Here is a 15,185-nt window from a genome sequence, read left to right on the forward strand (position 1 = left end):
ACAGCACATGTATATTGGAATATGGTACTTGTTTTGCTTTAGTTCCACATCCCTCTAGGTTTACTTCTTCCCCCAACATCAAACATACTTACCAGAGGCCTGGGAATAGGCTTCTGTGGTTTCTTTGAGCCCAGTTTTTTCATGGCATTGTAGTATTTCTTTTGTTCCTCTGTCATAAAGATGTCTTGACCTCCAAAGTAATGGGGAAAAAACAGAACTGGTTATAATCAATCATAAATGTATAAAATAAGCACATGCTAAAGTGGCACTAGGTTTAAGAAATATATAAAAAATGTAAACAATGATGGAAAGGGTGTCAAAATGTAAAACACTGTTTGAGGAAACCTTTCTTGATACAACACCACCACAAAGGCCAGAATGGGTCCCTCGTGATAAAGGACCTTGGGCCTCATTCAGCTTTGCCAAGCGGTAAAAAAGTGGTGATAATTCCGTTAGACACTTTTTTTGGCGGTAATAGAATTAACGCAGTTTTTTGTGCTCTACCAAATCCTGAGTTTGGCGATGAAGTGGAGGATTTACCTCTAGCATCACGCTTGTAGTAATTCTGCCAAAATACCCATGGAGTCCGATGGACTCAAAAAATGGGGATTTACACCACTTTACCAGCAACTTGTAATCCTGCAGCAAATCTGCAGGACCAAATGACGATAACAGTAACTGATTTTGGCTGTATTTTTGTGAAATTTACTGCCGAAATTCTACCAAACTCGTAATGAGGCCCTGTGTTTAGAAAGTAAATACTTTTTGCTGCTTAGAAGCTTCACTCTCTGAGGCCCCACGATATTTGGTGCCTGTTTCTGTGCTTACAGCCTCTTTATGAATATGTGAGGATCTTTTCTATCCCCACCACTTTAACTGTGGCTAGTCCCTATGGCACCCATTTTGATTTTTGGGTAGTACTGATAGTTCCTCTAGATACGAGTAGAGGGGCTCCATTTCCCCCACTTTCCTTTCCCACGGTTTTCTCGACCAAGCAGTGTGTTCTAAATTGATTGAAGGCAATAACGTTTTTTCAATGTGCACTACTGTGAGGTTAAAATATCTCAATGTTCCTGTACCACTTTATTTTTTTTGCAGTCTTCCTAGCAAACTAATACGGAAAAGACCATGCAGGAATATCCCCTTTTGGGGGCTTTGGGCAGAGCTCAGAGTTCTGCCGGATACAAATCCACTTGCTCTCTCGAGTGATGTCAAGAAATACGTTTGGCCAGCCAGGACTGGATGGCTGGCAAAGTTTTAATGTTGCTCGCCTTGTGATAGGAGGACTGTTGTAGAACTCGAGAACCTGAGGCTAATACTAGTTGGCCTCAGATACCAGAGTACGAAGGAGGAGTATGTTGCTTACCTGTAACTCCTATTCTCCAGCATTGGGCTCTTTCATAGATTCACATGCTATGAATATTGCCCGTCGTCAGGCTGGTAATCCGCAGTTACACACTTCCTTATTTTTATACTGAAGAAAAAACAGATGTGCCTTAGAGTCAATCCACCTCATTGTGGGTGCTTTTGGTCACATTCAATGGGACGTCGAGTGCTAAGCCCCACCCCTAGGAGTGAATGAGAATTCTTTACCCTTGGTATCCGGCTTTTATACCTTGGGGCCGAGGTGGGTGCATGTGAACCTATAAAAAGATACCAATGCTGGAGAACAGGAGTTAAAGGTAAGCAGTATACTCCTTCTCCAGCATTGGATCCTTCATAGATTCACATGCTTTGAATAGAATACATAGCAGTATCATTTAGACTTTCAGGTGGTGTAAAGGATAAAGGCCTACTTTACTAGAAGAGACGCTGCAGGACAGCTTTTGCCACTCTTGTTTCTGCTGTGTTCAGTCTCTCTAGGCAGTAGTGCCTCTTAAAATGTTTGGGGCACCACCTAGGTAGTGGCCCGACATACGTCGAGTAGTGGGACTCCTGCCCACATAGCTGCTAAGGCCGCAGTTGCCTTGTTGAGTGGGAATGCACTGTACGCCTTAAGGGTCTATTGGTGTTCACATGGCACATTGATATTGCTGAGGAAAACCATCTGGCTAAACCTTGCTTTGAGATGGCCTTCTCTTTGGTGTATGGGCTGAAGGCCACAGAGAGCCGAGTAGTGTCTCAATAGGACTTTGTTCTTTCCAGGGAATATTTGAACACTCTTATAATATTCAATTACTGCAAAGTGACCTCTGCCATTGAGGAGGCATTTTGAAAAAAGGCTGATGGGACGATATTAGAATTTACATGGAAATCTGCTGGCACTTTTGGTATGAAGCAGGGGTTTGCCTTTAGTACCACCATGTCCTTACTGAACTGCAGATATTACTCATTGATTGCCAATGCATGGATTTATGACACTCTCCTGGATGATGTAATTGCCACTAAGAAAACCACTATTCAGGAGACATATTTTATTTACACTGTTGCTAATGGCTCAAAGGGTGCTCTCATGAGCCTTAATAGCACTATTAAGACTGCATTCTAGCGCCAATTTCTTGATTGGTGGAATAGTGCTGAAAAGCCCCCTCATGAAGTGCTTTATCCTGTCATTAAACAAGGAAGGGGCGTTTATTTTCCTGTTGTACCTGGATATAGCCACTAAGTGCACTCGGATGGACGCATAAGACAGCCCTCCTTGTGCCAGGCTTAACGGGCATGTGCGAGGGGGCAGGAGTAAGACTCAGATACCAGGGTGGCATTATTTTGGTTATAAAAATGTATTCATAAAAGTAAAGGGGTTGGAGAAAGGCCTTTTCTATCCCTAAAACGAAGAGGGCTTTCCCTGCCTCCAAGAAAACTAAGGAAAACTGTCAGAATATCCAAATGAAAATAGTCCGTCACTGTCATGTCCCAAAACCCTAGTTCTGACCCTAACACTATTAACTAATGACTACTGTGCAAGGACTCCAACGTAAACTAAAAGGGACAGCGCTTGCCACTAAAAAGTCACAAGTGTTCAAAGGAAAAGCAAAAGTTCGGTTTCTTAACAATCGCTGCCTCAGTAACTAGGGTTTCTGCCTGGCTTCTAACTGGTTATTCTCAGGTGCTTCATATTGGTGCGAGACCCAGACTCGCAAAGCTGTATCACAAAACATTGATTTATTCTTCTTGCGAATATATACTTCCTTCTGGACAGTCTCTGTCTCTTGTAGGGTCTCAGACCTTTATATTTGTTTCTCATGAGGGTGTGGGTCTTGGACTTGCAATGCGCCAACCCCACGACTTGATTTACTCTGCTGTCTAGGAAGTGTGCCCTTTTTTAAATGTCTCAACGCTCTTCTGGGTCCCGGACCCTCTTACGCTGTTTGGAATTGGTTTCTTATATCTGTGCGGGTCCCAGACTCCCAATGTGTGGTTACAACGGATTGGTTCATTCTCCTGCCAAGCCTGTGGTTCTCTTTCTTTCTTCGGTTACTTCTAAGGTTCCACATCCTCTACTTCTCGGTTTCTCATGGATGTGCATGTCCCAGACCCGTAGGCTGCTTTCAGGGTCCCCAACACTTCTCCAGTGTTTTCCACTCTTCTCCCCAGACCTCCCGGCCCCTTCTTGGTATGCCCGCGTAACTTTTCTCTTGGTTCACGTTTCCCGTGGAATAGGGCTCTCTTGAGAGGCTCCGGTACCTCTCAGGGACTTGGCTTTACCGTTTGTCGTTTCGCTGCCTTCTGCGTCCTCCGCAGTCCCTTCTTCTTGGACTTCAGTGCCGTACTTTTGGTTCTGTGCGTGGCGTCTCCCCTTCTTCTGTACTGAGCTTGCCAATGTGGTTCTCGTGGCTGCTCGTCAGCTCCCTACAGGATCCGGAGATGGATCGATGGATCGATGGATCTCTCTCTCTTCTCTCTCTCTCTCTCTCTCTCTCTCTCCTCTCTCTCTCTCTCTCTCTCTCTCTCTCTCTCTCTCTCTCTCTCTCTCTCTCTCTCTCTCTCTCTCTCTCTCTCTCTCTCTCTCTCTCTCTCTCTCTCTCTCTCTCTCTCTCTCTCTCTCTCTCTCTCTCTCTCTCTCTCTCTCTCTCTCTCTCTCTCTCTCTCTCTCTCTCTCTCTCTCTCTCTCCTCTTCTCTCTCTCTCCTCTCTCTCTCTCTCTCTTCCCCTTCCTTGTTGGGTTGTTCTCGACCAATCACATTTAGCAGAAAACTAGACCGTTCACTGTGGTTATCTGGAGTGATCGGCATGCTCATCTTCACAGTACTGTTATAATCCTTATATGGAAAAGCAATAGTGTCCCCTGGTATGCTAGTCAGATATGAGATATTAGGTTGACTGACTGTACAATAAAGAATGTTGGGAAACATAGGAAAGAAGGGTTGGCCTTTGGTAAAGAGTGGGTTTGCTGTAAAGCAGGATTATACAGTGTTCTCTGGAAAGGGTCGTCCCTAATCCCATAAGGGGCTTCCTCTCCCATGTGATCCTCCCCCTGTGTACCACCCTCAGGGGGACTATTGTTCCATCGACTCACCACCCTGGCACCATGGGAAAGATCTCGCCCTAGGGAAGAAGGGACTGCAACCTCAGGTTCGTCACATCTGGCAGAAGATAGCGTGGTTCCACTGCTAGCGGTTGTAGGTTCTGTTGCACACACCACATAGCAAAAACTCTTCATTTACACTTGTATAATCTGTTGGTAGACCGAGTCCTCGCCACTTGCAGGATCTTTCTGCTTTTCTTCAGTACTTCTAAATGCCAGATAGGTCAGGAGCCACGCGGTGAGGTTGAGTGACCGTGGTTAAGTATTAGTCACCTGTTCTGCAACAGAACGAGGGGAGTTACTTGTAGGGGGATTTGTGGATCCACTGATTGATCGGGGTACCGCGGTTGGCGTGGCCATGCTGGGGCTATGAGGATCAGGCGGCATGTGTATGTCCACATAATTTGTATGACATTGTGAATTACTGGGATTGCTGGGAATGTGCAAGCATAAAGGCCTTTCCATGAAATTGCAAAGGTGTCCCCCATGGATCCCACATGAGGGAACCTGCTGGCAAATCTTGTTTTGTGGTTCACCTTTTGAACACTCTGGCGAGCTGTAGGTTTTTGAGCTCCCATTCGTGGAACTGATCGGTAGCTCTAACAAGCCTGTCTGCAACTGCTGGCAAGTGGTACGCCTGAAGGGATATTTGATTGTGTATCGCCCAGTGCCATAGGTGCTGAGATTCCCATGATAATGTCCTGGACTGCGACCCAGGTTAGTCAAGAATGAGCGAATAGCCCATCTCAACTCTAAAATGTTGATATGCAGGCGTTTCCCCTCTTGAGTCCACTGGCCCTTCATGTACAGTTGGTCCACGTGACTGCACTGCCTTCTCTCCCCCCCCTTGCACTTGCCCTTTCCCCATCCCCTGCACGATCTCAATGTCACCTGGCCTAGTAAGATCATTGTCTCTGTCTTCCCTCTGTTCTCCCCCCCCTTGCCTCGTCGTGCCTTGAAACACGTGCGTATAGGCATGTTATAAATGCCATATCCTATCATCCCGACAGGCAGGCGTCCGTGACGAGGGTCCTTTTCCAGGGCTTTTCTTGCAGTGGCATTCCTATGCATATCTTATGCAGTACTATATCAGTTGCTGGACTAGTTTTTCCATGACCCTGATCTTATCACCCTAGGTACTGCTAATCTGTGACCACCTGTCAGCCATGAATTTCTGTAGCAATCTGTTTGCAGTCTGCAATTTAGGAGCAAGGGTATGCATGATGACATTGTCCCTAATAGTTGCATGGACCTCCTAATCAATACCCACATTTGTGGTCTGAAACCAGCAATGTCTGGATTCTTTTCAGAGACTGGTGAACTTGCGCTTCTGCTGTTGAGAATGCTGCTTCCAGGAGAACTACTTGTGTGGAGGGCCACATACAAGATTTCCTGTAGTAGATTGTGAATCTGATCCATGTCACGGTTGAAACTGTGAGTGTTAGTGACTTAGTGTGGGGGCCCGTACCAGCCAGTCGCCAAAGTAAACATGGAGACCTTGCTTTCGCAGCTGCTATGCTACAGGTCAAAGACATGTTGTGAAGGTTCTGTGATGAATCCTGAAGAGTCATCACCAAACCCAAACCTAAAGTCTCCTTCCATGTGGCCAGGCAAAGGCAGTCGCTATCGGGAGGTGGTACCAGGAGGAACGATCACATGGGAGGGGACAGCTATATGGGAGAAGTGATTACTATGGCAGGGGAGACACAGTATTCATCTTCTGCTGAGGATGAACATTAAATCATTCCCAGATACCGAATGGCATTCTATCAATGTACCAGTCCCTCCAATATCAATGCCCAAACAACCCGTCATAAAAGTCATTTAAACAGAACAAAGTTGGTGCCTCAAAGGAACAGGAATTAAGAACCTTGAAATGTCATAATTCTGCCTTAATGAGAGATCCTCACTCTAAAGTGGAATTACAAACTCTTTCCACAACTTCTCCTTATTCTAACAACTCTCAGTTCATAGATCAGCATGGATTAACTGAAAATAACATGGAACAACCTAATATCACACATTCCTCTATGGGCTTCAGTTCCCATAATGCTAAATGTACTGGGATGAGGAAAAGGAGCTCAGAGGATTCAGAATCGTGCATATTCAAAGGTGTGGTGTAGTTGCTGCCACTCAAATAACCAGAGCAGGATATTTAAAAACCAAGATGGGGCAAAGCTGGGGAATAAAGGTGAAGCACAGGAAGAAGTGCAAGGAGCATTGGAAGGCAGTGCGGGAAGCGCAGCTGAGGACAGTGAAGCCATCCAAGGTGTAGGAGTCACCACGGAAAGAAGCCAGCCAGCTGAAGTCACTGCGAAGGGTTAAATTGAGCAAAAGCAGAATTGCAGAGTACGCGCAGTGTATACAGCGCACTAAGAAGAAGCCCAGCTAAGGAGGAGAAGTGTTTCCAGCACAGCATGTCGCAGGCCGGTGAAGTCGCAGAAGATCAACTGAGCTGTCCTCGCTCCCGAAGACCGTTGCACAACTTACTGGAGGCTTGCAGAAGCGCAAAGCAAGCAGACTGAACGCTAAGGACTGCTGAAAAGCCAGAAAGCAAGAGAAGCTGCCGCAGAGAACCAGTGAGTTGGCTGAGTGTGAATGCCAGCACCGGGGAGCTCCAAACAAGAAAGCTGTTACAATGCAACAATTTTGAATACCAAACAATTGATACATCAAAGCAGAGACTGTTTTCTGAATATCTAATAATTAAAGAAAATGAAGCGAAGTGGCAAAGATAAAGTTCCCTTTGCAGGAAGCTAAAAGAGGGGAAAGTTTATGGTCAGCATTCTAAACAGCCAACAGGCTGTCAAAAGACTTTAGAAGAACTATTATTGGGGAAAACCTCTCACCAGTACTATCCACAGACAAGAGGCTATGAGAAACCCATAGTAAGACAGACACTGGGAAAAGTTCAACCAGCATTGCCATCAGCCAAGAATTGTGAGAAAACCTCCATAAAGCAACCCTTATAAGAGACATACTTTTGGGAAAGTTTATATCTCATCTCACCAACAGATAAAAAACTGTGAAACCCTGCCAAAGATTGGTGTGGTGAACACTAGAGGCAATATTGCCATCAGGTTTGAAAGTATTTATAGGCGTTTTCTGCTTGGCAAGTGAGCAGACCAATAAAGGGTTTATAGTGGTCAGTCCAGGCAGGCGAGTGGACCAGGAGCAACGATGGTGGTTTGTTAATATATTTTTGTGGCGTAAGATTTGTTGAAAGAACCTTTGTTGGATTAAGAGAATCCATTTACTTTATTAGTTGTTTGATGAGTAGTAGCATCACTAAGACAGGTTAAGTGTTGCTATCCTGACAAAAATGTTTCATATCAAGAAGTAGAAAGATTGAAGTGCTTAAAAGGATCAAAATTAGGATTTGTTGACCAAGAGCAAAAAGCAGCTCCTGGGTATTCAGCATAACCAGTTAGGCAGGCGCTACCTCAAAACCAGGAGCTAGTACGGACTGCACAGCAAAAAACAAACTTTGAGCAAAGATGCAAACTCTGTTTTATGTTATCCAATATGCTCTAAATGTTATCTAAATGTTCTTTATCGTCCTTTATATACATCCTTAAACATGCCTAATATTATTATTATATATGATAATCGTTCTTTTATAACCCAATTCGAAGCACAAGCCCGGGATTCTAACCTGTGCTATGTGTTGTCTTGCTTCCAAGACAAACTTGTTGCCCCTGAATATCACATAGCTAGGTTTGTATGGCACCACATGCCCCAGGAGTCAAAAGTAGCTCCTGATAGCGGTTGGTTTCAAGCTAACCAGGCTCTCCTTGGCTACTACGAGGAGCTAAATAGCTCCCAGCTCCTGGCAATTTCAACCCTGTGCTATCTTGGCAAGAAGCAGTTCCTTTGAAGAAGGTGCAAGGTGCTACATGGTAACTGAACCCTTACATTGGTTTGAATTTGTGTTTGTGAAAGAACGATATTGTGGATTATCAACCAAGCATTGTGGAAGAGACATTTGTGGTGTCCCAGAACAAGACAGTGGTTGACAAAGACTTTTCTATCAACTTGAACATTGCTTTGTTGAATCAGAACTGTAATCCAAGTGGTCCTGAATTGATCCGGGGGAAGGGAATCCAACCCTGGTCACAAGGATTGCTTACAAGAACTTTTAAGTTCAAATTACAGAATTGTTTTGCTAAACTAAAGTTAGACATATTTTCCTTGTGTGTTTTAGTGTGAGGGCCAGAGATATTTTGGACACTAGGCCATTTTTCTTTAGTCTTAGTTTGCTAGGTAGGGACCTCTCTATTAGTCTAGGGAAAGTTAGACGTTTTTCCAAACCCCTTTTTATTTTTAATAAATGGCAAACCTTGAGAAAATGTTACCTTTGTGTCCGTCTTGCATTTCTGACTCTTCACAGTTCTGACAGCAGACTTTAGTCCTAACAGCAGCACTTTGAATTGATAGTGTTGCTCTCCCACCACAAACCGCAGGTACATTATGTGCACCCCGTTTATTGGAATGTGGAAGTATGCATCTTGAAGATCTAATGGTGCTAGAAAATCTTGCCCTGATCACGTCTGCTAGGGTGATCATTTTGAACTTTTGCATTTTTATGAACTTGCTTAGGGCTCTGTGGTCGAGAATTGGTCGCCATTTTCGGGTCTGGTTTTTTGACAACTACGAATTTTGAATACACCCCTTTTTCCTTGAAATCACTGCAGAACATTTTGTATGGCATTTTCCTTTAGGATTTCCCAGACTTTGTTTTATAGGGCTTTTAAATGAAAGGTGTTTTGGTTCTTTGGAACTATATTTGGTGGTTTTCTGGAAAATTCTAGGACATGTCCTTGTCGGATTATGGCTAGGACCCATGAGTCTGCAGTGATGTTGTTCCATACCTCCATGCAGTTTGTTATGCTGCATCCGATCTGTGCCCGAACTGCCTCTTTCACCTCAGAGTAGTCATGCCTGCTGCTTGTTTTGTCTACCTCTTTGTGATGAAGATGTGCTGTGCCTTTGTGTCATTCTGTAGTATTTTGACTTATGGTGCACTTGGTAGATCGTTTTAAAGCCTTGTTTATAATATGATTTGCACTGGTAAGATCTACCTTGTGTACGTTGTTGAATGGCCTTATGCTCCCCTAAATGGACGAAACTGTCTTCCTGTACTGAAACAATGTTAATGACAGCACTATATCAGTATCTGTTTTCATTGCCTTCAAGGCTTCATCAAACTTGTCGCCAAACAGCTGGTCTCCTTCAAATGGCACTTATAGAACGTTGGACTGTACTTATGGCAGGAAATTGGTGCAGCAGAGTCAACCATGTCATTATATTTAAAAGCAGTTTCTGCAATATCCACTGCTATTTTTATATTATGGGTGGATGGTTCTCTCCCAACTACCCCTCCACCACCCCGACCCCCACGAGGATTGCAATGGCTTCTTTCCTTTTTTCTTCTTCCAAATGTTCCAAGAAGGGTATAGTTTTATCCCAAATCTCTCGATCATATCTGGCCAGAGTGCCTAGTGCATTCGCCGTCTTTACTTTTGTCGCCCCAATGACGAGTACTTTTTTAACCAAAAGTGTCTGCCTTTCGACCCTCATTATCAGGGGTTACCGAGCACTTGGAAACCTGTGCATTCTCTTTGCTTTCTGCCACAGCCGAGACTATGGAGTTTGGTGAAGGTTGTACAGTAAGGCATTCAGGTGTAAGTCTGGGTCTAAACTTTTTCTAGAGCCTTCCGTTTAACGCTGGTTCAGAGAATGGCCACTTCATGGTGAGGAGGCCATACACCCACACGTGTTGTAGGATTGGGATGGAAACCACTGCTTGTCTTCACTTATTCATAAGTTCGAATAAGAAGCAGTCTTTCTTTTCATCAGTAGGTGTTAGCCCAAACTCTTTGTATGCTTTTCTGATCATTACGTGAAACGCCTCATCAGGTGGTGACTTCCGGTTCCTCATGTATGTCTCCTTTAGGCGCATTATCCGTGTCCAGTCATCCTCCCTATATGGCGTAGATGTTGAGCACTCTGTGTCCCTTGGATCGTCATCCATCACTGTTTGTGTCAATTTGCCACCCTCCTGATCTTCCCCATTGCGTGAGCACTCAGGAGATATGGGTTGGCTTGGAGACTTTGATGGTCTTTGGGAATTGAACCTGGAATTGTGTGATGCGGTTGGTATGCTTTGTGCCGTCGATTTTGCCCGCTATCTGGGCACTTGTGACCGTGATCGATGCCTGAGCAACCTTGGTTGGTGTTTCCATTGTGGAACAGGTGGTGACAACAGCTGAGGGACCGGTATTCTGTTATTTAACTGTGCCACCAAAGTTTGTAATGACGAGAGCACTTGATTGGAAAGAAGCATTTGAGGAGGTATATTTTGACTTGGGATAGGCACATGCAGAGCTGGATCTGGCATCTGTGGCCCCTGAGGTACTTGGGTTGTGAGGGATGCAGTGCTTGGGTCACCTCTGAAGGTGTTTGGAGCTCTTCCGTTATTACTGACTTGTCCGAGAACCTTAGAGAGCACCCTTGTTGACCTTCAAAGTCAGAATCAATGTCGTGTTCAAACATTTAGTCAGGCATAAGCTCTGAATATGTGATTGGTGACATTGCCTGGGATTTAGGCCTTTGTGGGAATACAGCTGTTCTTTTTCTTGCTGTTTTTCCACCTTATCCAGTGCGCCTTGTGTCGCAGTTGTGTACTGTTTGTAGATTGTTGCCAAAGGTTCTTCTTGGACCAATGATTCAGTAATACGATCCTGTAGACTATGGTTTGTCATGTTTTCTCTACTTAGTCGATGATCCTATTGACGATTGATGTTCCTGCGTCTTTTTTTGTAGACAATGTCTGCAATGGTATTTTCAATTCTTTAACTAATGGCTTAATGGCCTTACTGTCTTCAACAACATCATGTGCAACGTCAGCCCTTTAGGCCTGGGGTTTTCTGACAATGGTGTTTGGCTCCCAATAGATGAATGCGTTGGTCCCTTGGTTGATGGAAATTGAGGACTGATCCGCGAACCTCCCATGGACGAACCACTTGTAGACAGGATTGCCGTGGACACCGGATCATGGGTTTTCATTGACGTTGTCATGACTCCTTTTTTTGTTTCTTGCATTTTTCTTTTGTGCGGGGTCTTTCTTCAGAACTTGACCTATTTTGAGAATAGGAAGAGGTCTACTCAGACAGCCTCCCTACTGCCACACCTTTAGAAGACTCCACCTCAGGGAGTGGATATTTGCCCACATTCAGTCAGCACACCAATATTCTATGCCTATCTCTCAAAAGAGCGGAATCCTTTGCATATTTCACCGTCTAATGTTGCATGGTTTGGGTATAAGCAATAAATGCAGTCAGACGTGGACTCCCTGATCACTGTGCTCAGAGAGGCACAGCTTCACCTCACCGATGAGGCCCAACAAGGCTGAAACACGTGTATGGGGTTGCTGCTGGTACTCTTGTTCAGAGAGGAATTGCCATAGCATTTTGGTGCTGGACTGCCCATGTGAGTGGGACAAAGACTGATATGCAAACGGATATTTCCCATCTGTGAAAGGTACAGTGAGCAAAAAGCAGATGGCTGCAAACTCTCATAGTGGTTAATAACCACTGAACAGGTTATCATGCCGTGTTCTTTCGAAAGAGGGGCGCCTGCTACCTTTTTTGAAAAATCCATGCTTATCCCCTTCGCAAATGGTTTTTAAGCCACGGGCAGAGCAGGCTCTGAACTGGAATTTTTTTCGATTTTCTCTCCATTGTTAGAATATAAAGCATTTATTTGATATATCTGTGTAGAAATGTTTTCTCCTGGGGGAAAGGTGTGAGGACTCCTCCCAGCACGAGATGCAGCTACAGTCTGAGACTGGCCTCTATGGTTGGGGCATAGCACTCAACACCCCGTTGGAGGAGACCAAAACCAACCTCAATGAGGTTGACTAAAAAACACACCTGTTTTTTCTTTAATATAAAAGGAAGTGTGTAATTGGGATTCCCAGCCTGACGACAGAGAAGATTCAAAGCATGTGAATCTATGAACGATCCAATGCTGGAGAAGCAGAGAAGACCTGCCAGATGCCGGGAACTCTCCCTGAAGCCTCCACTGCTGTTCCAGATCCAACAAGGTGAAGCTTTGCCACCTCTCCTGAATAGTAGATACCTGTTCAGGTGTGGCCCATGAAGCAGTGAAGGACAGTAAGCTTACTGTTCCCGCCAACTCCAGGGTGGGGGAAGCACCTGAAAAGGCTGAGGCTTAGTTCTGTTCTGCCTTGCATCTCCTGTGACCTGTTGGAAATGTTACTCTTCAGTTTGCTCCACTGATGGTGCATTTGCTGTCCCCGTCTTCATTCCTGGGCAGAGGACCTCCTTTTCTAAAGACCATCATCGGAGGCTGGCACCAACACCAGCCGGTTGCAAACCGAACACCAGAAGCTATATCTGAAATCAGAACCCATGGGCACCATCGATCAGTGTGATTAGGCTCACCAGTCACTGGTCTTCTTGGCTTCGGCCTGTGTGGCTTGTTTGACAACCCCTTTGAGTGGATACCCCTTACTGTCTTACCTTGGGGCTGATGACCATGGACTGCAGCCACCCCGCCCATTCGCCTTTGGTGGTGGAACCTGGGACTGAGCAATATCGCTCTAGTCCTCATGACTACCCTATGCTGGTGGCAGCCTTTGTCTTGGTGGTAAGAATTGGAAGTACATACTTCGCTATGGTGTGACCAAAGCCCAACTTATGTCTTTGTCTTGTTGTCTCGAATGAGTGGACGCTTCTTACTCTGTTCTAACCCTTTTTATTAACTTAAAACCTTACTTGCCTTTGAACAGTGAGATAATCGCAAAGGAGTTAGGGCTGAACTTCTTAAGAAATTGGTTAGACTTTCAAACCTTTGCTTTACATTTGTAATAACTTTTGAAGTGTAACCCACTTTTCATTTCAACGTTTGCATCTGTGTAGAATGTTGTTTTGTGTTCGCAATGTATACTGAGTTTGCTGTAATTTAAAGTGCACTGAAAGTCAATATCTACAAAAAGGTAAGTAAGCACTTAAAGCAGAAAAGGGGACACACAAGGGACCCCAAGCAAACCACATTCTTGTTAAATAAAAAGGATATATATTTTTCAGTACACTCTGTGTGGACCATCTATTTGCAGTGTTTGTGTGCATGATCTCTCACGTACACCAGTCACCACATGTAATAATAAAGCCTTACTGTATAGTCACACTTATCAGGATTTGAGTCGAATTTAAGGGAAAGTCCTGCACACTACTACAGTTGGTTTTATGAACGGCACATGAGCGATATTCAGAAACAAACCCTCCTAACAGATGCAATGGTAATATTCAACAAAATAGAAGTTGGCCACAAAGAACAGCTGAGTAGCCCATCTACTTATACCAAAACTTCAACGTTCTTTAATACTGTATAGACTATTTGGTTTCAAGTTCTCTTGGCCATCACACTCACATTATCTCTTCCGTGTACCAGGAGTTTTTTAATTCATTTACTGGGTTGTCCCTACCTGCACATGTTTACTGACATTTATCCTGTACTAGAAAAGTCTCATGACATCATTTATTTAAAACAGTTGCTCCTAGTCTCTAACTACTTTGAAAGCACTAACTGAACTTTGCTCCATGCATTGGGAATGCACAGACTTTACAACCCTTCTTCCATAGACTATTTGTTGAATCATCTCTTCAGTGCTCACACCATGGCTTGGACAGCATTAGCAAGGGATATGGGTTGGATGCACTACTCTGGTTTTAGGAATATAATCAGAATGTATAATATAAACCATTATGGGCGCAGGTACGTCCTCTACCCTGAGATTTACAATTAACTTTCATCCCACCTAAATTATAGGACTGATGCATCTTTAGAGCACATGATAGCTAGTGACTTGGACTGGAGCCAACAAAAATGTCAAGAATGTCAGCAGAAAGCAAGCAACCCCAGCCCAAGTAATCCCACTCAACAACTTGAAAGTGATAAAAGATGAATTGCACAAAGGGTGTACTTACAGCTGCGATCCAAGCACAAGAAGTTCCTCCATTGCCACACAGGCAGCAGTTCAACCACAACACTAGTGCAACAACTCCTGGGTCTACTACTCTCCTCAAGATAGAAGGTCAATGGTTGACACCCCCCCCCCCCCCTTTAAACTGAATCTTGGTTTCTTCTGCCATACCCTTTGCCACCTACCGTTTTTTAGTTCCACAGTTTGTCTACAACTACCAAATAAAATAATAAACACTGCAACTAATCATCACTACTAACGTCACAGATTGGCCTCTGATATCATGGATGACCAGTCAAAGCTCTTTTCATCTCCATGCAAATATGATATGATATGGCATTTGTAACGTGCCTATACACAAATGTTTCAAGGCGCGACGAGGCAAGGGAGGGGGAACAGAGGGAGAACAGACAACGATCCTACTAGGCCAGGTGTTACTCAGATCGCGCAAGTGCATGGGGCGGGGAAGGAGGAGAAGTGCAGGGGGCAAGGGGAGAGGACAGTGCAGTACATGGGATAAGAAAATAAATAACAATAAGTAAAAGTACAGACAGCAGTTGGCAAGTGCAAGGGTAAGTGCAGACATCAGGTGTCAAGTGCTGGAAGTGGGACTGTAGGGATACAGAAAACAGTCCCCAAGGGTGGGGGTTTCCAGGAAGGCAGTGCAGGAGTGCGACTGGCGGTAGAGGGGACCTGGGCCTGAGATCAGAGG

The 15,185-nt window shown here is 44.6% G+C and overlaps 1 protein-coding gene across 7 annotated transcripts in view; it reads right to left on the reverse strand.

Annotated features, from left to right (window-relative positions):
* SCN8A (sodium voltage-gated channel alpha subunit 8) overlaps positions 1-15,185 on the reverse strand; it is a 1,610,732-nt gene that overhangs the window by 102,759 nt on the left and 1,492,788 nt on the right. For all 7 annotated transcript variants that reach the window (XM_069653414.1, XM_069653412.1, XM_069653417.1 and 4 more), the window contains one exon: positions 93-197. In XM_069653414.1, the coding sequence (XP_069509515.1) occupies positions 93-197 (105 nt within the window). The remainder of the gene's footprint in view (positions 1-92; positions 198-15,185) is intronic.

Source organism: Ambystoma mexicanum, chromosome 3q (genome assembly GCF_040938575.1).
Source record: "Ambystoma mexicanum isolate Mex_15411 chromosome 3q, UKY_AmexF1_1, whole genome shotgun sequence".
NCBI lineage: Eukaryota > Metazoa > Chordata > Amphibia > Caudata > Ambystomatidae > Ambystoma > Ambystoma mexicanum.